At 41.0% G+C, this 25,312-nt stretch overlaps 1 protein-coding gene and 1 long non-coding RNA gene across 2 annotated transcripts; one reads left to right on the plus strand and one right to left on the minus strand.

Moving 5' to 3' along the window:
- Positions 1-489: 489 nt before the first annotated feature.
- Positions 490-7,084, plus strand: LOC308141014. Its single transcript, XR_013936964.1, has 3 exons — positions 490-622; positions 4,787-4,861; positions 6,550-7,084. It is a non-coding gene; the product is annotated as an uncharacterized lncRNA (long non-coding RNA).
- Positions 7,085-13,380: 6,296 nt separating this feature from the next.
- LOC308141729 (heparan sulfate glucosamine 3-O-sulfotransferase 3A1-like) lies at positions 13,381-23,089 on the minus strand (the record flags this gene model as incomplete). Its single annotated transcript, XM_080511940.1, has 2 exons — positions 13,381-15,063; positions 22,722-23,089. 2 exons carry the CDS (start codon positions 23,087-23,089, stop codon positions 14,445-14,447), a joined length of 987 nt encoding a protein of 328 aa, XP_080368066.1. The 3' UTR covers positions 13,381-14,444.
- Between the last annotated feature and the right edge of the window lie 2,223 nt (positions 23,090-25,312).

Consider the following 25,312-nt stretch of genomic DNA (forward strand, 5'->3'; position numbering starts at 1 on the left):
GCCCTCAAGACTCTGCTCCTGCGGCTGTTACAGATTTCCGACGCCGAGCGAGCCGAGCGTCTCCTGTCTCTCAACGGCTTGGGAGACAGTAAACCAACGGAGCTGATGGAGAACATGTTGGCGCTGCGGGGATCGGGGGACGCGGAGTTCCTGTTTATCCACCTGTTTCTGCGTCAACTCCCAGCTCCAGTCCGCACGGCACTGGCGAGTTCTCCACTCGTGCACACAAAGGACTATCGGGGACTGGCGGAAGAGGCAGACAAGCTCCTGCTCGCATCACGGCAGTACGGAGTGCATGCAGTCCTGCCGGAGCCACCGGAACACCGGCCGGAGGAGGAAGCGCCGTTTGCGGTTGGGACTATTACGGATCGGCGCAGGAATGACAACCAGCTGTGTTTTTTTCACCGGCGGTTCTGGAGCAGAGCCAAGCGCTGCACGCCGCCCCGCTCCTTCTCTGTGCAGGGAAACGCCAGACCCGGCACTCGTTAGCAGCCATGAGCGCCGGGGACATCGGAACGCTGCTCTTCATTAAAGATACTGTATCCGGGAGGCAACGTCGAGAGCGGCGGTAAAGGGCTCTGGATGCAGCTAACGGGACTTCCATCCGCACATTTGGCACCAGGTTCGTGAATGTGTGTTTTAATGGCCGTCAGTTCGGATGGGATTTTGTGATGGCTGCTGTATCCGTGCCCATCCTGGGAGCAGATTTTTTGTGTGCGCATGGACTCTTAGTGGACATGGTGAATCGCCGCCTGGTGGACGCCGTCTCATTCTCCTCCTTCTCCTGCACTTTGGGGAAAGGAGAGGTGGTGTCCCTCGCTAATATCTTGGCTTCGGGCAAAAATTATTTCTAATGTTATTCTAGCTTTTTGGATAAATACTGCACATCTGACTTCTTTATTAGGTTGGACCCCTTGGTTACATTATTCTCTTTAACATTTTCACTGCAGTTTGTGAGCAACTTGAAAGGATCTGAAGCAGCGTACGCCCAAAAGAGTTTTCGCAACATTTTCATTTAAATTCCATAAGTGTAGTTCACCACTTCCTATTGGTATCAGTTTCAGGTTGGAATATTTCATTTTCATCACATAGTGGAGCATGACAACGTTCCACAATAGTCGACATCAGTTAAAACCAATGGACCTATTGGGTCACACTCATGCTTTTAATTGGCTAACTGCACTAACAATAAATATTTTGGTTCTCGTGTTTTTACTTCCCGGTACACTTGCTCTTATGTCCAATACACTATCAGCCATCCCGCTCCTCGTGTGTCTCTATAGTCCAGGCTGACTGGGAAGCAGACACGTGATTATTGTGTCTGAAAGGTGTTTACGATAACCATCATTTTCATTGGATGCATGTTAAAACAGCCCCTGTAGTTTTGACCTGTAATACCCCCTCCCTTCAGATGTCACAGTGTTTTCATTAAGCCAGGCACTAGGCTTGCTGAGGCTCATTATGGCCCCCAGATAACCCTTTAAAGACCACCACAAAGTCTGGCCTCGGTGTCCAGGCTTACCTGAAAGGCTGACTTTAATGCCTACGCTGAACTTTGCCTGTCTGCTCCCAGTCTTCAGGTGACAAGGGCTACATTAACAACAAGGCAGCACATACCTTTCAACATTCAAGCTTTTGGGGTCAAACCAAATTGTGCTGATGTGACAAGTAAAATAATTTCTCTGTATTTAAAAAGAAAGAAAAAAATAGGCCGACTGAGTGAGTCTTTCTCTGTTTACCTGTTGCTCTGCACACACCTCCTCCATGAATATGTCAAACAGGGTGACGACTCCACCAAATATGTGACGACTCCATCAATCTTCCCAGTCTGTTGACTGTTCAGCTTTTAACCTGAGTTTGTGTCCCATCAAAGTCTTTGTAGGTGACTCAGGCTTGATTTGAGCAAAGCCCATGCACAAGCAATGTAATTTTTAGATACATATGTAAGGAAAAGGCACTGCTGCCTCAGCACAGGAACCACGGAGAATGTGTCTGACCAGGTCACTGTCAAAGTGCAGCTCACGTATCAGTAGCAACGACGGGTCATCAGGTGGAGAGGTTGTGACCCGAGAGGAGGCGTCATTAGGCCGAGCAAGAGCCAATTAGTCCCCAGCTGCCCAGCAGAGGGTCGGTGGAGAGGCAGGAAAAATACTCCGCCATCCCACTCAGTGACAGCAACAGCGGGACGCCACAAGAGGAATTGTTCAGACTTTTTTTTTTAATATATTTTTTTTAAAGTGTTGTGCATTGATGACATGTATGCTTCAAACAGACAGTTAATCAAAGAGCTCTTTTATCAGACTTGAGAATCGCATACTACACACTTCTTATCTTGTTGTATTTTTTGATATTTGTGGGCATAAAGTTTGCTGTGAGAAACTTTATAACAGGAAAACTCAGATGTAAGAACTCACTCAAGAACTCAATGCATGTGTTACAGGTGAAGGTATAGGATTGGACAGATAAAATAAAAGAATAAATAAGTATCTTGTTATTCTCAAATAAACAGAATACAGTGAGTCCCAGCCAGTTATGTGTTGCATTGTATCTGAGTATATTAAAAAAAAAAAAAAAAAAGACGACTGAAGTGAAAAGGCTAAAATTGCTCCCTCATATTGAAGTGAAAAGGTAGATTTGTGGTTTATAAGACAGCATTGCCCCCTTCTGGACACTTTAGCTACAAACACTAAAAACAGTAGAGTCCATTACGCATAGGCTAAATTATCACTTTATTTTTCAAAAATCTATTTTAGCCACATGTTACAATTTAAATAAGTATTTGTATTACAAATATACACAAATTCTTACTATTGTGGCTAATTTTATGATCACATTACTCATGACAATGCAATTAATCATTATTTTAGGCTTTAAACAAGTTCCTGTTTCTAAAGTCTATGTCAGCGGGTCACAAATTTGGTCCACAGGCCAAAACTGGTCCTCCACCAGGGTCCAACCTCTTGCAAAGTGTGAACATGAACAACAACATTATAGCAATGACAATCCAACATTCAAAAGTGTGTGCAAATAGACTAACAGAGGGTTTTTATTGTAGATTAAAAAAATATAGAAAGTACTACAGATCAACAGATGTATCCCACTTGAAGGTGATCATTGCAATATGAAAACATGACAGTTGATATCAGTAGCTGTTACCAGCAAATAGCTGCACCAGGTTGGTCATGTCTCCACAATGAAGAAAAAGTAATTTGATACACCAAGAAAATTTAAATACACTGTATTTTTAGCTTAATACATTTTGTGCAATTAATGTATTGTTTGTAATATAAAATAAACCGGTCAAGGTGGAGTACTAGGTTTAGAGGTCAGTTATTACATTTAGAGGTTGGGCCCAGTTTAAATTTTGCTCTATTGACGCCCCATTCTTATTTGCACTGGTAGATAAAATACACTAGGTGGCAATGTTCGCCAAGTTCCCTCAATGCGTCGTACACAGCAGTGGCTGTTGTAGACATGTATTGTCACTTAATAGAGAGCTTTATGGGGAATTCCAGTCCAGTTCCAATTAAAATTATGCTGTGATAGTATGCAAAATACATCATATGAGATCATACATTTCACCATATGATAATTTCCAAATTACATCACATGGCTGGTGATTAAAACTCTTATTCTTTAACAAAGACAATAATGGTCAAGGCCTTTCTGTGTTCAGTGTGCATGTTCTTACTGTTTTATTTATTTTTCTTCCTTTTGTTTAATTCCAGATTGAGTCCAAAACATTCATCTGAATTTCATTAGTCAGTGCAAAACAGCCTATATGTGACCAAGTGGGTGTGACTGTCTGTTCCTTTGTCTATTGTCATGTGATGGAGCTCCTATAGTCTCCAGCCACCCTTGCTTTGGATGGGGCATTATAGATGATGGATGGATGGGTGGATCCGTGTATTAAAACCAGCCATTTTTCGGGTTGAGGTTACAAGTCAGCAATATGATGAGAATTATATAATTTATTTGTTCCACAATAGGGGAAATTGTTTGAGAAGCAAGCGATTGAAATTTTAAAATTAAAAAAATTAGCAAGGGATAATAAAGAGAACAATACTTATAATATGAAAAACAATAACATGTAATGTGTGAGAGGTCAATTCAGAGAAGCAAAGACGTTTCAAGTTTCTTGATCTCGCAAAATCTGAAACTAAATATTCACATAAAATTGTGAAGACTTTGAGAACCATCTTCTCATGAAACATTATTGAACTTGGAAGAATCTCAAGATTGAATATTAATACCGGAACAGTATAACAATATAAAGCTTGGTGATGGAAAGCAAACCTCAGAAATATCATCATCTTCTCTTGACGAGAGCTCATTAAAATGAAATAAGCAAAATGAGAAATTGATAAATGGCTGTTCAAAGTTGTATAAAGTGTAACAATGTATCACAGGGATCTAGTATTTTGATTCGGGGTTAAAAGCCCAGTGGAAATCAGAAACAATGAGTTTCGACCGTAAAGCACTACATTTCCCACAGTGCACCGGTGCGCACGCAGCCGCGACTTGTCACTGCTGTCGCTCTCTGCGTGTGGGTGCCCGCGGTAAAGTGGTCCAGCATCCATCCATACGCCTGCAATGGGACGAATATAGATGCAATCTATACATCCACACAAGCCGTTTGAAAATATGTAATCTCGGGAGGATCGTGCGGTGTTTGCAGCCTGCAATGAGGGAGGGAGAACATGGCAGTCTGGATTTTATGTTGCGCCTCACTGGGGGACGGAGCGATACACTGAGCAGAAATAATGCGGAATATTTCCCCCGATAGGTGTTAACGCAGAAAATACAAGATGAAGAAGCAATTCAATCGGATGCGACAGCTCGCCAACCAAACGGTGGGAAGGTAAGAAAAAAACCGTCTCTCAGTGCGCTTTTCACGCCGGTAAGAGAGCCCGATGTGTGGCCCCAATAACATGGGAATCATTCATAAAGAAATCCCGTTTTTTATTTATTTATTTTTTATTTTATTTTGTTTGTTTTTTATTGTGAGGGTGAAAAAATGGGCGACACAATGGGCCGGGTCAGTCGTGATCATTGAGATGAGCTGAGGAATACCCCACGTTTAATTGTGCTTATGCGTAATATTCCGTGGAAGCGGCTACCGCAGCGTGTAGGCGCATTGCCTCAGCAGCTACAACCTGCCCACGGGGATACAGCAACTGTGGACTATTGCAGTAACACATACCATCGCAAGAAAACCACCCCGATTCCGAACGATGATCTAAAAAAAAAAAAAAAAAGACACTGTGAGATTATGTCACGATTAAAAGTACCTTCTGGCTCCTGAACTGTCAATAGGTGAACGTGATGCATAGAAACCAGATGTCTGCATTCTCCAAAGCGAGAGAACGTGAAGCTCAATTGTAGATACATGCCAGGAAAAAAATTATATCAACAACCCTAAAGCTAGAGGTTCATCTAAATTGTGAAAGTAAATTTTAAGTGGTTATTTTGTTTGTATGCTCTAAAAATACAAACATCACACATGTATTCACACACACACACACACACACACACACACACACACACACACACACACACACACACACACACACACACACATACACATTCTTCCGCTCCCACAACACTGCAATAGATAGGGAAAGAGCCTTGAGTCACGACCCCTTGCCTCCCTTTTTTGTCCCATTTACCTCATCTCATTTCAGGCATTTATGCAGAATACTACTCAGAGGCACTCACCATTTCCCTCTCTAAAAATTCATGGACAGATGGCAAAATTCAGGGTAGACTCAGGACCTACTAATTCAGTCATTGTGTCTGAAGGTTTTCCTCCAAAAATCAAGCTCAGTGGTAGATTCAACCTCTCACAAGTTGCAAACAACGCTATTGGGAAAGAAGCTTACTCTGTTCCATTTTCATTGAAATTGAAAGATCCCACACCCATCAAACATAGCTTTCTGATCTCATAGCATTGCCCATTCAACCTGCTTGGTAGAGTTCTTATGCTCACTTTAGGTATCACTCATCACTCATCTCCACTTCTCATGACCTGAAATTACTGTCATACACTTGACAGAAACTTGTGCCACACCTCATTCCCTCAGAACATTCTCTTCGATTGTCACATATCAGATCCACATGCTCTGTTGCTTAATTACACACCCATCTTGTCACATTGTTCACATTCATCACTGACAGCTGTCAAACATTATATAACCTGCCAGACTCACAATACAGGTTTCTTACACGGAACACACCAAATGTAAAATGCTGCTATAAGCCTCCACCTAGCCTCACTCACACAATCTCAACAGTCATTTGATAACATCCAGAGTTCACACCGACGCATCAATTTCACTAGACCCTCCCACCTTCAGTAAACTCATTCACAGCATTACAAACCCCAGCCACTGGTGTACACCCAACACTCCCGAACGTGGCCGACACATTCTGGGCTCAAAGCAAGTATGAAGTACGTCTCATCAGAAACTAGCCTTCTCTTGTTGTCACACCAGAATCTTCCCACAGGCCCAACTGTGATCAGTACTTACTTTGTTCTCTCTTGCACAGGTTAGCACATTCCTTGGTATCCATGTCCGAGCAAAGCAGCACTCCTGAGACCAGGTGATGGTCCTCTTCACACACCCACATCCCACAACTGGGTCATCATTTATCAGTTCCAGAAGTGTGGTTGAAAATCCAAACGGTGGCAAGATCCTTTCCAGGTGCTCCTGACAAACCATACTTCTGTGTAAGTGGCTGAAAGGGCAACGTGGATCCATGCTACACAGCCTGCTTTGGTGTAATATAGTTGATGTAAGGGCTACAGGATGTTGTTGTTTTTGTTTGTTTTTTTAACTCTGTTTTTTAACTTGTTGTTTCTTCTTTATTGTGGTATTTTTGCTTTATCTTTTGTTCGCAGTGTTTGTGTTTCCTCGTGTGATCATGAAGGAACAAAAATGAAAACTTTTAACAGTATGTCACCAGTACCTGCAACACTTGTTAGATGCCTCTCATTCAGAAAACAAGGGCACGCACAAACATATTTGTATATCTGCTCTCCATTCTTATGTACTGACATTTTTTTTTCTCTCCCAAGCATTAGAACACACCTCACAGTCTTGCTGAATTGTGCCTTCTCTTGTGCTCAATAAATACTCTATTTCAACAATCAAGGCCAAAGGACTCATTGAATTGACAAACCTCCGCATCGTTTGACTTACCCCTCGAGGTCAGTATCTTGGTTTGTGAAGGTGACATCTGTGCACACCTCATTACAGAGAAAGCAGGACAGAGTGTTAAAGCCCTAACATATCAGAGCTGGGTGGAGTAACAGGTGGTGGAACCTGAACAAAGGTTTTTTTTTAAGGCCCCACACAGTTAATATAAAACAGAGGAAAAAGAGGAATATTCAATTAATGCCACAGAAACAATATGGCATTTAAAAAGAAAAATATATTCTTTTGGCTTTCAGAAATCTGATGCTAGTTCAACATGTTTTTGATGAGTAGCTATCCAGCAAGTGGCCATGCTGAGGGTGATAAAGTCATTACAGTGGCATACAACTGGGATTTGGAGAGGTTTTGTCTAATGGAGTGCCTGAAATGGTACCAGGCAGGCGGGCGACTGCAACGAATAGTGCTGGGAGACCACAGAATGGGCATTAACGATAAAACTGCCTATATCGGTTGGAGGGCACTTCTCCATGCATACCTTCCCCAAAGGGCATCTCCAATTACAACACAGGGATTATACTGATGGTGATGCAACTTCCACCCTTCAAAACATCTCTCTACCTTTGTTTGTTTTTTAAATGAAAGTCAGAAACCACATTAATTTATCTATCTATTTTGGTCAAAATGGTAATTTACAATAAAGAAAAGGCTTCAAAATGTTGTTTGAGCCTAACAATCTCATCTGACACAGATGTTGCTGAGTACAGAATCAGCCTAACAAGCTAAAGGTTCAAAGGAAAGGGCAAAGCTTTGTTTACCCTGATTCTTAAAATACAGAGGGAATCAGTATAAGCAAAATTGGAACCAAAAGGGACAGTAAACATATGGTTTAAAATAGTGACAGGCCCAGGTAGAGTCAATCTGACACTGTGAGAGAAAGTGAAGTATATTGTCAAAAGGAATAAGAAGGGTTAGGATGTGAATACGTCTTTGTGATAGAAAAATAAGAAGAGGTCTGCGGACTGTCCTTAGGTCTCTATCAACCCTTGCTGAGCTAAAACTGAGCTATGCGAACATGTGAAAATTAGCTGCATAAAAGCAGATCTGTCAGGTTGTGGTAACATTCCTAATACATTAAGTTTGAGTTGAGAGTGAAGCATACCCACCTACTGTAACAGTGGAGCGCACATGCTGCTGGTTCTTCACCACTCTCACAGCCCTGGTTGTATGATTTGTTGTCTTGCTTTCAATAATTCTGCTTTAAAGATTCTTGTTCCTGTCTCATGCAGGTCATGTTTCTCTCCCATTCCTAAAATGTCTTGCAGCTTGACATTTTAATTGTCTCGTTGCCATGTATCAACGTTATTGCTTGTCAGCATCCGTCACGCCCAAACTTGGTACTTTTGTTCATCTTGTGTCACCGGTTTAGCAATCTGTTTAGTTTCCTTGAAGACTATGGTTCCTTCATCTTTGATTGATTTGCGTGTGAGCCTGATCTGTGTTTACGGCCTCCATCTTTGCTACCTGACAATCTGTTGACAATCTCTTGAGGAGGATAGAGTACAAGGTGTCAAAACTCAGTTTGAGCCCGATAATCTCATCTGACACATTTTGCAGATTGTGGGCAAAATCAGCCTAATGAGCATGAAGGAAATTACAAATCTTCATTTTCCCATCTTCATTGTAAGTACATTCGTTGTCCCACCTGAATTTTTTCCCCCTAAAGCGATGGCCACAACCCGCCGTAGTTGCAAGTGCGCACTGTCTACCTGCAAAAAAACGTGACCAAAATTATGGGATCCGTAGGAAAGTGAGTACTGCCTCCGTACGGATTTGGGGCACGCAGACACACAGTAGTAATTTTGAGAAACTTTTGCTGCATTCGGGCTACGGATTCGTCCCTGTACCGGTTGGATTTCAAAGTATCTATGTAAAGGTGTAAAGGCATGATTTAAATATGACTGTTACAGTCATTAGCGAGGTGGAATGTGTATGCTCAATTTTGGGGTGCAGGTTGGGCGTCCTGTGGGCAAAGAAGACCATTCTTCGTGAGAAACAAACAATATGATACTATTGTAAATATATATAGGCATATATTAGATATTTGAAATTAAATATCAATTAGAAATAATATGTTAAACGATATTGTAGTTGATTTATTTTTTCCCAGAAAAATCTGAAATCTCATCCGAGGATGAGTGGGCCTTTCATCCTTCATCAGTTCACTTTTATAATCATTATCAGCGTATTATTTCTCCATAGTTCCACACCATAACTCAGATATGGAAGAATGAGGGTGTTATTTAATAAGAGTTGTTTTTTTTAATTTAATTGACTTTATTTTGATCTAATTCTGGAATCGGATTTTACACATACCAATATTTTATCTGCTGTTATATGCAGCTTCCAGCCGAGCTTTTCATTAATAGTCATTCCTACAAATGTATATATGTATCAGTCAAAAAGATGCATCAAAAGATGCGTCATGAAGATGAAAACAGCACAAGTTGCTCTGGATTGCTCGTATTTATTTGGAAATGGAATGACTGCTTTTTTTTCCCACCTCCCCCTCCGCGATTTTCAACTATGTGTCTGTGTGTGTAATAAATACATCATTATCTATCCTCGGCCACTGAAATGTTACAAATAATTCACTGATTATAATAAGTCTTCTATCTGGGAATCCTCTATCTGGAAAAATCTCATGTTCATCGCATTTGCACACACTTACAGCATGCGAGTGAGTAAGGACACCGTACATGAGCAGTACATGTAAGTACGGCCTCCATACGATAATATGGCATGGAGACACTTGTGCAACCTATGATGCACACAACTGCTCACGGCCAGGCGTGGCGTGCACCTTGCATTGACGTACTCCCTCCTCTTGCCACTCCCTACCTACCCACGTTTTCAGAAAAACTTGGCAGCACTGACCTCCCCAAAAAATGTATGGACTAAAAATAGGCAGGGTGGGTTGTGACCTTTGCTTAATTGCTTCTGTCAGCACGTGTCACTTTGTACTTCTTGTATCACTGGTTTGAGCTTGGTATGTGTTTATAGCCTTTTTCTTTGTTATCTGACATTTTACACCTGTTATGTCAGAAGTGTACTTGGAGTGCACCTGGAATTTATAATTAAAAGGTATGGGTGTGAAAGGAGCCAGTGAGTTCATTAATTGTTTAAGTAAAACACCTGCATCATCATCTTTCATGAATTCTCTGCGATCGAAGTTGTGTCAATCAAGTTGGTACCACCAAAGCTAAGGAGATCTTATTTAAGAAGGATTAGATTTTAGATTGGCCACGTCAGCACATACATGTCAACTCCAACTCTACAGTCTCAGTTTAATGCTCACCCTTGCTATCGGATTAGGATTAACGTTTGGACAATACTATATAAGATAAGGGGCCAGAGAGGAAGGCAATTGTCTTATTAACAGTGTTGGGAGCGTTACTTTAAAAAAGTAATTAGTTATAGTTACTCATTACTTCCAAAATGTAACTGAGTTAGTAATTGAATTACGCTATCATAAAAGTAACTCATTACCAAGGAAAGTAACTATTTGCGTTAGTGTTAAAAGAAAAAGTTGTGAAATGTCAAAAGATTCAGAATTCTTTTAGCAGTTTTCACAAGCAAGTTGAAATGAGTAGAACAGACAGGTGCTTGTTGTTATACATAATCTTGTACATAACCTTCCATATTAATTGCACATCAACAGACAGCAAGAGGTTTATCCTGCACTTCAAGTATTATCTTGAAAAGTAAACAGTTAAATAATATAAAGTGTCTTTGCAGTAACTGTGGCAAATGAAAATAAAGACAACTGGTCTTGTAGGCAGTCTGTACTTCAAGTATTTTCTTCAAAAGTAAACAGTTAAATAATATAAAGTGTGACTAACCCATGTAGCCAAAACCCATGTAGCCGAAACCCATGTAGCGAGTGCATTGCCCCCGCCTGCGGTCATAACGCGAAACAAGACATGAAAGTGAAGTAAGTTACAATGATGTTATGATGAAAAGCGTGAAAACAAAACTGTTTCTAAATTATATATCTCACTCAGCTGACAGCGCAGCGCCGCAAGCTTGTTGTGGTCTCGAGAGCTCACGGATAAAATGACCTAATTTCCTCCCATTATTAACTTCAGGGAACGACTTATTATATCGTGCCCACACGTTATTTACATTTTTTTCATTATAACCACTCCAGGGCACCGTGTTCATTATAGTTTTCAGAAAGCCGGTTTGCGTCTCTTCCGCCTTGTAAGTAGCAATAACTCCATCAATAACTCCGCCCCCACCTGATGACGTGTCTGGCCCCGGCCTGGTTCCTCTGTGGCCCAGCAAGGAAGTGGAGCCAGCGTAGCCCCGGGTTTGCTCCTGTTTCGCGGGAATGTTTACCTGAAGAGTGACCCATCCAGAGCGTACCCAGCTTTTTGCTTGACGTCAGCTGAGATAGACTCCAATTTGCTCATGACCGAAGACGAGGTGGGTCTGCTTTAATGGAAGGGAAGACATACAATACACATGTAGTTTTGTTGGGGTCTAGAGCCATCTTGGTATTTCTTTTTCTTTCATCACCACTCTGCTTTTATTAGGGTGAATTTGAGCAATTCTGAAGAGCCTGTTGAAAGCAGGACAGACTGTACTCAAGATTCATGCTCTCAAACCACATACTCTCTTCATGCAAAGTGGCTGTTTTTTTGTTTTGTTTTTGTTTTTTACTTTATTCTGGTGGATTTCTTTGAAATCAATTTTTCCTCTTCCTCTTTCCTCTGAATTGATAAACAACCATGTTCTGAAAGCTTTTCCTCATGAAGAGATTGGTCATGCAAGAGTTCACATGCAAATATGTATCTCTACCCTCGTAGTAAGTATCTTAAGCTTGTGATGTACAGATTGATGCCAACAATATTGATACTTCCAACAGCATGTTAATCTGTTTTTAAATTGATTCCTCATATTAAAATATCAATATATATTCTACTTTTCTACTCAATTTTTTTTTTATGTTTTTCTTAGTATTTATTACATGTATTACTCTTTTTAAATTGTTCGTTTGAAAGGCAACTGGACTGGTTTGGAAGGTTTTGAAGTCAAGAAATCAAACTTCTTTAACCACTAAATCAAGTCCATTTGCATTTTAAGATCCAGATCATGTAACCTGGATGACTGATTTTGTTTCTTCGTCCAGCCGAACAACACATTTCTTTACATCTGTTATCCTCCAAAACAAACTGCGTGCTGTTGTGACGTGTTTTAGTTTCTTTAACTCTTATTCAGTGACTCTGATACTATTTCCCCAGAGGTAGCTGTCAAGGGGCTGTTTGAAGTCTCTTAATTCTCAGTGCTGCCAGGTGTCTATTTTCCTTGTCTTCCCTGCCTGCAAATAACAGAAGCATCCCTTACATCAGCCAAAAGGGATGTGTGCTAACAGCAATTCCCCAGTTGGGAGCCAAGCAATTACTGCAACCCTCCTCTATCGCTATAATTGCAAAGGGCGCTGCTTCCTTGGTGATCCGACTGCTTGCTTTCCACCAGAGACTCCGACTTCACCATTTCTAGCAGCCTCCAGTAAATGATGATGTTTTCCGGTGAGTTACATAAAGGCTGTTTGTTAAAAGCACAAAGTGACTGATGCTTCTTCGGAATATATCACCAACGTCATGACACCTGAGTTGCTGGAGGAGAGTTCACAGACCACAAAACACAAAACATATTCGCACAACAGACTAATTCCTTGTTGGAGGCAAGATGCTGTAAAATCAGAAGCAACCATGGCTCAACACTGATTATGTTGTAACCAAGCTCAAACAAAAAAAAAAAGGTTTCTTGTTTTGTTTGAATAATGTCACTTCTATGTTTACACTTTGTGTTTGTGTGGATCTTTGCAGCATACACACCAAGTGGCGGCAGTGGTAGGCTGAGACAGCTAAATGCAGGAGTTAATTAGCCTAGTACTGCTATAATGAGCAAAATGCTGAATTAGAGACAGCAGCACACTTCTTCCCCTGGGGAATCAAGACAATATGCACAGGTGATGTAGTGGTAGAGTATCAATCACACAACAATTTCAGTGAGGAAACTAAGATTCTTCTTTCTTTCAGTTCTTCCCTGATATTCAAGAATTACAAGGACTATCATATTTTATTTCTTTAAAACAGCTTTATTTCTTACTTCATGTAAATGACTGAACCATTTAATCAATGTCTCAGTCAAACCCGCTTCATTTCAGTGTTTGCCAAGCAATGTACACATAAAAATAGTGCCTCTACAACATGGTTGCAGTTCATTTGTCATGGAATAATAGAATAATGTTACAAGTGCTGTTTCATGTTCATGAAAGTTGAATAAAACCCAACCTTCAACGTGAATCCAGAATTGAGTATGGAAAGGTTTGTTCAGGTATCACTGAAATTATACATTGGAATGTTGTTTTTAACGCTAGAAATTGCAGTGTTGTGTCGGAAAGGGTCGAACTGACACATTACCTGTTTCCAGTGAGCAGTGAATGTTAATGGATGAGAGCCATTGCATTCTGGGGAGATTACTTTTTTTCTGAGGATCCATTTTTTGTTCAGGGCTTAAAAGATCTGGATAAAAAAACATCCCAGATGTTCTTTGACTGAACCGTTTTGGATCCAGATTAACATAGAAATAGTAATACAGCAGTGAAGCTGCAATATTGCAATGGGAATGTATATTCTTATATTAACCTGAATTTGGCCCAAGGGTCAACCATAAACTTGCCACCATTAATGGTTCAATGCTGTATTGAAACCCTCGAGGGACTAAGGCATTACCATCTTTCAGGTCTAATTGACACGATGAGGAGCTATTACTGTATTGATCCAGTTGGCAAGTTGTACTGGTTCAGCTGAGGCATGCTTTGACTTGACTAAGTGGGCCCACAGACCTCTGAGCATCATACAAATGTTGAGAGGATATTACCCGTCATTTAGTAAGATAGACCCAAGTTTAAACCGAAACCCCCCAAAACATCCTAGAGAAAACAGGGAGTGTGACCCAGATGACAACACCTGTAAAGACACTGTGCTTTGAAAAAATTCTTCATCAGAACGGATGAATACCCCTGATTAGGCACCTTAGTGAGTTCATATCATAACAATAAATTATCCTAAAATAGAGCTCTGAGTATTTTACATACCATCAATACTGTACAGATACTGTAAAACCATTTCTCCCGACTGGCAAGGTAAAAGAAAATAAAAACCACACACCATGGAACCACATCACTCTTTTCGTTTTGTTATCACCCTTTTGTTTTCCTTAATCCCAACCAAAGTCCTGACCAACCATTTTGTAAAACATCCTATTAAAGGGTTTGTAAAATATCTTTAGCTGCTGTATCAATTCTGGACGAACAACTGGATGGGCTCGGCCCTTGCCTTTTCCCAGACAATGTGGGATCTTGTAGTCTTCTTCAGCCTTTGTGGTGCAGTAGAAGCCTTTTTCTGTGTCAAAGACAAAGTTCTTCTTTGTGATCAACTTCCTGAGACCAAGAAAGTCCTGAACACGACTTAATTCAGCGGCAGGTTCCCTAATGAGACGGTCTCCGTCGACAACCAGCAGCCGTTTCAAGGGGAAGTACTGGATCCAGTTCACCATGTGTTTAGCATAGAGGCTGATTCGAATGCCAGTCCACTCACTGTTCACCACTGCTGACATGTTCTTGAAGGCCATGGTCTCAAAGGAGGAAACATTTACTCTCTTCTCCAGAACATGAGCGTAGTCTGAGATAACCCGGGTGACAGGGTCCCGGACGAGAAGTATCAGCTTTGTTAAGTTAGACATGGCGTGGATTCGAGCAGGAACTCTGCTGTTGATGAAGTAAGACGGGGATTTCTCAATCGTCATTTGGTTTTCTGTCGATTTGGGCATCAAGTTCCTAAAAAAACAAACAAACAAACAAACAAACAAAAAACAATGATGGTTGTTTATGGTTACAATATTGGACAGTTTAATTCACTTTGAACCATTGCAGACATTAATCTTTAAAATAACATATTTGTATTTTAACAGCTAAAGAATAATGCTCTGAAAGAATGATGGATTTTTAAAAAAAAATTATGTTTACATTGTATATTTCAAACTAAGTTAGGCTGGAATAATTAAAGCATCATCCAAAAAAACAACTGCAGACATTGTGAGCAGCTTTGAGTGGAAAATAAGTGACAGTGTCTGGTATTTATGGCAGGAGTTCTAGCAATCATCCACAACTACACGTGAAACACAAACACTGTTAACAAAATGTTCAAACTCTTGAGACATAAATAAACATAAATTCTGCTGACAATCAATCTACCTGAAGCCGATAATTCTTAGACCCCTGCATGTAAACATATAAATGATGGTTTTGCTCCGACGAGGCAGGATTGGGGTTTTAAATATTATGCACCTTTCTCCTCATGTTTTGAAGATTTTGCAACAATTTAAATTCCTTCCAAGGAAAAGCTTTAGCTCTTCATTTTCGTCAATGCATATCCTTTTTGACCCTGGAAGGCTCAGGTTGATCACAATGCACCCTGTTAACTGCAGCTCTGACTGGATAATGGCAAAAGTGAGTCAAGGGGAATTAGGACTGAGCAAAACACGATAGAGCATTAGGGGTCGGATGACTGCCTTCTTGGCTACATGGATGGCTGCCTTTTCTCCAGAGAGAGAAAGAGCGAGAGAGAGAGAGAGAGAGAGAGAGAAGGGGAAATATCTACATGGCGATGGCGATGACAGTGAGTGATGAATATATAGGCTGTGGATAAACACACACGGAAGTCAGGTGAACATGGTGTGAACACAAAGCCTATATAACTGGATCAAAATCCTTTTAATCATGTTGTTTATAATTCCTTTTAGTGTATATATGCGTGGGTTGATCCTACTTGACAATAATACACACTGGGTGTTTTTAAACTTTAAAATTTGGGTTGAGATGTGTTTGGTCTGCAGGTATCACATTCTAACGGTGTTCGCTGTCAGTCCCTGGTCCGCCTCTCCGTCTACCACAGGAAGGACTTCCGACGCCGCCAGCTCATCATAACCTGCTCCTGCTGCATCTGGGCCCCACCTCCCCCGAGCAGCTCCTCCAGCTCTCCACTGCGCCCGCGCTCGGACACACCCCCACCACCACAACCCCGATGTGAGAAAATATTGTCAGTTTTTGATAGTGAGGGGTTAATCAAACAATGGGGAGGCAGATGAGCCATGTCATTAAAGTGATTGCCATCATTTCCAACCATCAGTCGGTGTGCACACCAGACACTTCGACATCTCCCTTTAGCCCTGGCAGTTTTTTTTATATAAATGTATGTTTCAGAAAGAAAACTTTTCAGTGGAGAGCGCTGGGAGAAGAGGCGTCACTCATTATTTATCAGTGACAGATACAAACACACAAGAAGTACTGCTTGTTATACTGTTTCATATCTCGTGTCACCTGTTCTTTGCTACCTTTGTATTTCACGTTTAGTTATCCTGACAAATGGAACCAAAGTTGAAAATGCCCAAAAGAACATCAAGAATGCAATATAGGTAATTGGTGGACAAGACTCAAATAACTCAATTAGCACGGTGGAAGCCTTCCTCAGGGCTTTAAAGAGAACAAAAACTTAACACCAATCAAACTTTCAACGAGGAAAACAATCTGCATGCGGAGTCCATGCATTATTCATCTTAGCACAGATAAAGCATGAGAGAACAACCCTGACTGAGTGAAAGAGTTGCCCAAGGGGGGTACATGTAGGAAGTTTTAACAATTTGTAATGTTTAATAAACAATGTGGAACCAATAGGATCCATTGCATTTTCATCTATCAATCAGCCATGCAAAGGCATTCACATTCAGCTTCCAGACAACAACATAAAAACCAGCCCACTCTTTGAGTCTGCATTGACATTTTGCCCCTTAATTAATTCTGCATGTTCCCATTTTACTTCATAAATCTATAAACACAGAAATATTCTAAAACATCCAAGTAGGATTCAAATGTATTGTTAAAGCTGAAAATCGTGGATTTTACACTTTGAAACTGTTTCTACTTATAATTACTGCATTAGATCTATAATGTTGTTGATACTTTCAACATCACCATCTTTTTCCCTCTCACCTCAACTCAGAAAGGAACTGCAGTAATTAGGAGAAAATTAGAGGCGGCACAGAGGAAAAGGGTTATGAGAAAGAGACACTGCCGGAGAGGAAGGGGTAAAGAGAGCAATAGATTAAACCAGGCACCATGTGGAGAATGGAGACGACAAAGGACCACTTTACGTGTTCAAGTTATCAAGTGCCACTTCATACGGTTTGAAATACGTTGCCTGTTTACCTTCATTGCCATAAGCGTCGAGGTTCAAAGGTAGGAATTACTGCATGAAGCTTTGTGCTCAGCTGTCACATGAAGCCTTCAGGACAGGAATTCACCAAAGTATACAACCAGTACAGTGCAGGAAACTCCTGCCAGAATTTTTTTTAGATATATCTGACAGAATTTTGCATTGACTGAGTCTAATTGGCATCTATATTTCAGTTTTTCAGACCTCGCTGACAAGGGACAGCTCCAAGAAAGAAAAAGAAAAACCTCAAACCCTCAGAATTATCTAATGCAGTGATGAATTCTAATCTTCCCCTGCAGCTCTGAGAGGGGTTGAGGTACTGTTAGAATCACCCCCCTTCTCAAAGACAGGATGATAGGTGGTGGCATGCAACCACTTACAATAATCAGAGCAGAAAGAAATCAAAGAGGAAGGCATCTACAGGGAAGGTGTTGGCTGAATGTCGCAGTCCGTCTTATCAGGCATGTGAAAGTCATCATCATCAGCATCATCAGTTGCAGCAGCAGCAGCAGCCTCACACAAATGACCTTCTTATATAAAGCTGAGCAGCAGTCAGTCTCTCCACAGAATTCCTGAACAACAGGGATGGAGCAGAGAATGACTTTTTCCCATCCTCCATCATTACTGTCAATATGCAGAACTCAAGGCCACCTGGCTTTCTGGTGGAAAGAGGCCCATTCTGAAGAGAGGAGGAGGAGACGATGGGGGAATGGTACATAAGGCATCCTGGCTCCCTTCACACAGCTGTCAGCCTTGCATTCACACAAAACAATTCACTTCATGGTTTATGGAGCCAGCGAGCACTTTAAAACAGGGTGTTGCTTCCCAGGTACACCAAATGCCTGGAGCTAATCACATTGTGTTGTTTTGCATATATCACAGAGGTAAGTTAACAACTACGAAGACTGATTGCTACCGGCACATTTGACGTGTTACGTCACACACTGTCTTCAGAACTCTAATGGAGTAAAGCAGGTGGTGTGCTTGAATAAAAAACATCATTACAATCTAATTGCGCTCAGAGAGACTCAACAACAGGTGAGATCTTAAATTCTGGATTAAGAAATTAAAGACGAGAAGTATCATGTAGCAGATGCTTGTTGCTTGTTGTTACTCTTCGCTCAGAGACATGATATGAGTGTGTTTTGTGCACTGTGGTAAAAAGGCATGCAGTGGAGGCTTTGCTAAATTATTGCGTTCAAAAACCTCTGACTATCATATGTAAGGCTCAAATATTTATCAAGTTCCTCACAGAGGCAGTTTGGTCTGACGGGATCAGTAAAAGTGAGCATCATTTCAAAGACTGGGGCTTTCAAAGAGGGCTGCTTCTTTCTAAAGTCACTCTGACTTTCTGTCAGGGAGTTTCAGCAGGAGAGTGAAGGGGAAATATCAGAAAAACAACCGAATCTCTCTGAAGATACAACAAAGGAGGGCAAGGAGGAAGTCAACAACTCATGGGGATATAATGGAGTGAACTTGTTTTGTTTCAGTGTTTCCAAAGTGCTGTGATAAGTGCTGCGGTTTGACAAATTGCCTCAAGGAAAAGTCCAGGGGGTTGCTGTGGCAAATTAATCTCCAGTAGCCAGAATAAGGAGGGGCGGGGTTCCGATTACCTGTATTGACAGTCTGATTGATTCATTTAATAGATGCTTGCACAAAAAAAAAAAAAAAATTATAAGAGGACAAGATTGAAAAGCTTTTTGAAGGACATAATGTTTTTTAAATTGTCAAGGCTGTTAGAGAAAAAATCTATGTTGGAAACGTCACCTCACGTGTGTGAATTGCTCATTTGAAGCATCTCATTATCAATGCACTTCTCTTTTCTTGTCAGCATGCTGACACATTAGTTTAAGCACATTACATTCATTGGGAAATCGCTCTCACTTGCACCAATTCCCTGGATTCCATGCAACTAAAAGTGTTGAGTAAGCAAAAATCCACCAGTAGACTCAGATGAAGCTACTCTTCAGGGGCTGAAAAAAAAATTCAACTTTTGCAGAGAATGATCTTCAAAAGTCAACTTTTAGGCTTTAAAAAAATGCTTACTTCTAGTGTTTGAGTCTTTTCTTGGGAAGGTTCCAATGAACGCTCTTTCTGAGGAACTCCTGCTGGGCTTCGTCAAAGGGCACTTTCACCCTTCTGAGCACATTTGCATACAAAGTAAAGGCAGAGAAAACATGTTTCACACTAATTGTCTGCTCCTTTATTGTTGTGGTTAATGCAGTCCTCGGGGGTTCTCCAACACCCCCTTTCATTGAGCTCTGCGGTGCAACAGTAAGAAAAGGCTCACTCTAAATTTACTGCCCTCTATGTGGCACTGCGCTGCAATAAGCTCCCCCGGGGCTCTGAGCAGGATTACTGTAGGCTGTCTCCTCTGACACTCGCTGAGTTGTAAGAAACCTCTTCATTGTGGAACTTTAAGAAGAAAAACATGATTACAGCGATTAAGTCACATTTACTGTATAGAACGCTCAAGACTTGAGTTAAGTGTGCTTTCAGTAGATGAGTGTTTAATTTGCCAGAAGAGACATTTAGGGGGAAGTTAAAATGATGTCGTATTTAAAGAAAGGAGGGGCCGAGCAGGAAGCAGTTCCCACGGATTTAAGGAATTGCCCACTGTGCTCTGTGTGAGTAAGCGTGCACAATTGTCTGTCTGGGTCTCTCTCTCTCTCTTTTTTTTTTTTTTTGCTGTCTGTGGGTGAAAACATGTTATATTGTTGTCGGTGTCCTGCTGTGCGAAGGGCTTTCTCCTCTATGGGGGCCTCCAGGGGGATGGACACAGTGGACCTCCAGCAGGATGGACACACCAGTCACAGCAGATAAATGTTGTGGGCATAACTCAATGCCACCATGGGAGCTGATAAGCCCACGCAACACACCGTGCCTTACTTCCCGAGTGACAGCTCGATATTAGTGCAAGGGTAATGAAGTGAAACATATGGAGAAGCCAGTCACCTTTGCAAAGTAGACACCTTTGCACAATAAAATATTACTCTCACAATGATTAATCCAAGAGCTGTATGCTCCAGGACTCTCCTATATATTAAGTTTGAGTCGTTGCCGTGGTACTCTTATGCGTAGTGTCTCAGATTCAGTGGCTGGATGTTTAGCTCCACCTGCTATGGAGGAAGAAACGTTAAGGTGTTGAAGCTTTTCAGTGATGGAACATTTTCTTTTTTAAGCATATCTTCTTCCATTGCATTTTCCACTAACGCACTACGAGGGGAATATTGGAATACTACGAAGACTATTAAGTGTAATAATTTCAAAACGTCTCCAAGCATAGTGTCACTTTGATCCTAATGTTCAATCTGTAGGGACAGATAAAAGATCCTCTTCACAGACTGATCATCCAAAAATGTCCTAAACCTGACCGGAAATTCTTAAAGGAGCTTAAGCGAGAAGTCCTTTGAACAATACTTCGCTTCCCCTATTGTGGCTTCATAGAACCAGCTTTGAAACACTGTCTAAATCCTTTGACATTGCGTGTTTATCCCCGAGTTCAGTCAAATGGACACCGAAAGCAGCAGCATCTCTTATTATCTCTGGTGAACAATGTAGTCACTCTGATGTAAGGCACTCAAGGACAAACAACTTGGCTACAAAAGATATTGATATTCCATCGGTATTATTCACCTGGAGTTTTCTGTTTTTCCACTATGAGCTGTGAAAGTTGAGTGATTGCATCAGTGAGCAGATAATTGCTGGCTTTCATTCATAGTCTTCAATGCACAATGATGGAATTTGCAATTACCGTCATACAACGAGTAAAGGAATGTGCATAGCCTTAGACTTTGACACTTGTATAGGTCAGCACCATAAAGAAACATCTTTACATATATGCATCTTGAAGATCTTCATTCCTGAGTCAAGTTTCAAAACCACTATCGAATGACTGAAACAACCAATTAAAACACATTTTGATTGTTTAATTATGGTTGAACTTGAACAACTGGAATATCTTCCCTCAGGAATGAAGATCTTCAAGTTGTAAACAGTGTCAAGATGTTCCAGTTGCACAACCCCACGACTCAATTACCATTTTATTTGGATTTTGGTCTCTTTGACAAAGAGAGACAACACCTTCATTTTGCCTTCACCAATCACAAGACGTTACAAGTCATCTGCTTAAATACCGTTTTAGTGCTTTTCTCACCAAGTAAATACAGAATTGAACACAACTTTCAGCAACAAATGTGTGTGTAAATCACAAGGTGACTTCAAAGTATTACATAACATAACATTTACACATATAAGTCACTGACAAATCTCATAAGGCTCAATAAAGCCTATTTTAATGCAGTGATAGGTTTTTCTTCTAACTTTGATCAATCAAAACAAACAAAACAATAACTGAAATGCCACTTTTAATCCTCTTGTGACTCCAACAGCTTAGTGAACTATTGATTATGACAGCAGATTACAGTTTATGTCAACTGGGAGTGATCCAGGTAAAGTGATGGCAAATGAGCAATATTAGGTTTGAGATGAAGACGAAAGCTGAAATGTCTTAATATTCAGAAGAAGATTACAACTTGGCACAGTTCATTTCCCCCAAAGTATCCACAATAATGCTTTCTGTTTGCCATTTAAATGCAATCATGTTTATTTATTAATTGAATTTATTTTATTTTAACAAGTTACATTTTAGCTGCGAGCCCTTTGTGAGCCGTACAACCACATATGGTCACTTCCTGACCCCTGATTTTTTCAAAACTAGGCAGTTTGTAACCAGAAGTTTGTTGGTTCAAAGCCCATTGCCGAGGGTCCCTGAGCAAACCACCCAGACTGCTCAGGATCAGAAAAGGCGTCAGATCAAATCAAAAGAACATGACGCTCTCTCTCTCTCTCTCTCTCTCTCTCTCTCTCTCTCTCTCTCTCTCTTTTTTATTTTCCTGTGGCTAAAGCTTTTGTCAAACGCAGTGAGAATTTTCTTCAATTTACAGATTTTCTAATTGTGAGCGCACTTATGTAATATTCCATATTTCCACATATTTTATTTTGTGACCTATCAATGGCATGCAGCGTTTTTAGTTGTCACACAAAGTCTTGAAAATGCCCTGAACGTTCTTCAGTGAGTGCACTAACAGCACATGATTTCAAACCTCCAGCAGTTGGATGTGAGTACAATTTAATTAAACTCGTCTTTGCCAGACTGAGCTGCTTTGGTGCACGCTGGCTGTCCAGGTATAAAGTTTGATTATAAGCGGAGGTCGGGGTTTACCTGTACCAGTCCAGTCCCTTCTCGTAGTTGCGGTCGAAGAAGTGCGGCTCTGCTCCCGTAGCAACGACGTCCGGATGCATGCGCAGATACTCCAGCAGCGCGCGGGTCCCTCCTTTCTTCACCCCGATGATGATCGCCTGCGGAAGCCTTCGTCGCAACTGCTCATCGGGAAGGTCTTCCCCGAGTCCATCGTCACTATCAACTTCTTCCAACTCTTCCCCTGCGTAGTCCCCATCGTTTTTCTCGTGCAGCAAGCCCCTGGAGATGTGATTGTCAGAAGTGACTCCCTGGCTTGCGCGCCTCACCGGGAACGCAGTTAAACGGTCGCCAAAGTTGGAATATATGAAATATCCCCAAAAGCACAGCATGGTGCACATCAACAACAGTTTCCATCTAGCGCGAGACGATGGCAAAACACGTAAATTGTCGATGATACCACAATAACCCATGAGGCCCCTGTTGAAAAAGTTGCAGGTAAGGGGCATTATTTTTGGCGAAGCCGCCTCACTGCTGTGCTATGGCACAGATGCCGAACAATCCGTGCGTAAGTCCCCCTCCGTAAACATAAATCAAAAAGAAAAAACTGTGTCGCTCGAAAAAGTGAACAAATCGTTTGATTCTCCGATCAGTATTTCCTCGCGTCATAGAGGAGTTTGTCTCCCATCAATTGTTCTCTGTGTGTGTGAGAGCGCAGCGCAGCGCAGAGCGCACTTAGAGCTCCAATTATCTCCACCAGGCAGCTGCATCAAGTCTGAGGAGGTGGAGAGGCTTTTTCCTTCGTGTCATTTCAAACTAAACGCCTCGAACTGTGCCTGTTTCGACACACGCTTAATACATGTACAAGGCTTATTTGGAAACATAAAGTACGTTCCTTTTCATGATATTGTCCTAAGGTGCGGATTTATTATTATTACTTTTTTTTTAAAATATAATTCTGAGGTAAATATTACCTAATGCCAAATACGCATTTATTTTTATTTCCGGATATAAGATAAAGCACGTCTCTTCCCTTCGTACCCTCCAAGATTGACTCGATTCTGAGATGCAGAAATTGAATGATTGCCAGAAAAGCGCTCACCTCTGCATTTAGCAGTACAGGAAACATATATGAGGTCGTTTAGCAAAATACAACAGTTTGGAAACTAACAGCTTTATGACGCACAATTTAACAATATCGTTTCTCAACCCTACTTATTTTCTGTCTATTTAAGCCCAGAACTTTACATGAAGCCAGTACATTTGGCTCACAGCTTCATACTTCTTTACATATACTTGAAAAAATAGCTCACCTAATGCTTTCGGAATATAATCCAAACTACAGCTGCAAGATGCGCAACCTATGTTGGAAGCAGGTTGGAGTTCAGTGTTTTGCTGAAGGAAAAAACAAAAATCAATGTCGAGAATTATATTATTACTGTGGTAAAGCTAACAATCACTACACATCTGTCAATCATCACAAATCAACGATTTATATGTTGTAACTTTTGATGGATCCATAAATAATATTTCATGGGTACAATTAATCTTTTTTTTAATAATCTGTAAACCCAGTTCTGGCCTGGACCACATGTGATTTCTACCTATTCTTGCATCACACATGTCAATATATTCAATCTATTTGACACCAATTGAATATTAAGTGAGTTATTATAAATGTTCCTAACAATTCTACACTTTCCATGGTACTGTGAGAACAATTGTTGAGTGAGTTGGATCGAACAGGCTGCATGAACATTCATAATGGTAAACAAATGCTGTTGGTGTATTCGACAATGCATACAAGAGAAGTGGTGGAGAAGCGACTCAAACTCCACACACACAAATGTGTAAAAAGGCATGTGATTATGAATTATAAAGGCCACCAAAAGTTTGGTCTGTGTATTTGTGTCAGTGCCTCCTTGGCTGAAGGGTCAGAGGCCTTCAGTCCCACCGCACCCCGGAGCTGGCAGAGGATTAGCAGGATTACCCCGGAGCTGCCATGTCAGTCAGGGTTTCACCAGAGACAACCCTGCCCCCTTCATCTAAGCCCCTTATTTCATCTCTCAGACACTGCTGTGTATGATATATCTCTGTGGGTGTTTGCATGTCAATCCCAGCAGTTGCATTTCCACAGTGCATGAGCACAGATAACCTGGTTGAGAAAACAAGTGCGCCAAGGGGTTTGATCTGACCTACACAGCCCTCAGTTGCCCTTTACACTGTGTGTGATGATCTCGATTGTCTTTGCTCTGTGTACTTGTGGTGGAAGTTCATGAAAGTTGCTGTAAAAGGCGATAGTTTCAAAACCGATCAATGGACATTGATGTGTAATGGGAAGCCACTGCCCTTTCAATTTAAAAGGAGTGGCATTCGCTTGTTTTCAGTAGGAAAAGTTTTCAGTAAGGGCTAAAGTTCCTCTTTCAGCTTCTACCAAGTGAAAACCAGGCAGGACTCCATGGGAGTACTGCCAGTTGAACTGAGTAATTGTAGTGTAAACATGTGATGTAATGCAATGGATATTTTCTACATTCAATATAACTCTGTAGGAATCTGTTTCTTTTGAATACAAATTGAAATTTAACACAAAAGTCCAAACACATGAATTTATATGA

Source organism: Blennius ocellaris (assembly GCF_963422515.1).
Source record: "Blennius ocellaris genome assembly, chromosome: 16".
NCBI lineage: Eukaryota > Metazoa > Chordata > Actinopteri > Blenniiformes > Blenniidae > Blennius > Blennius ocellaris.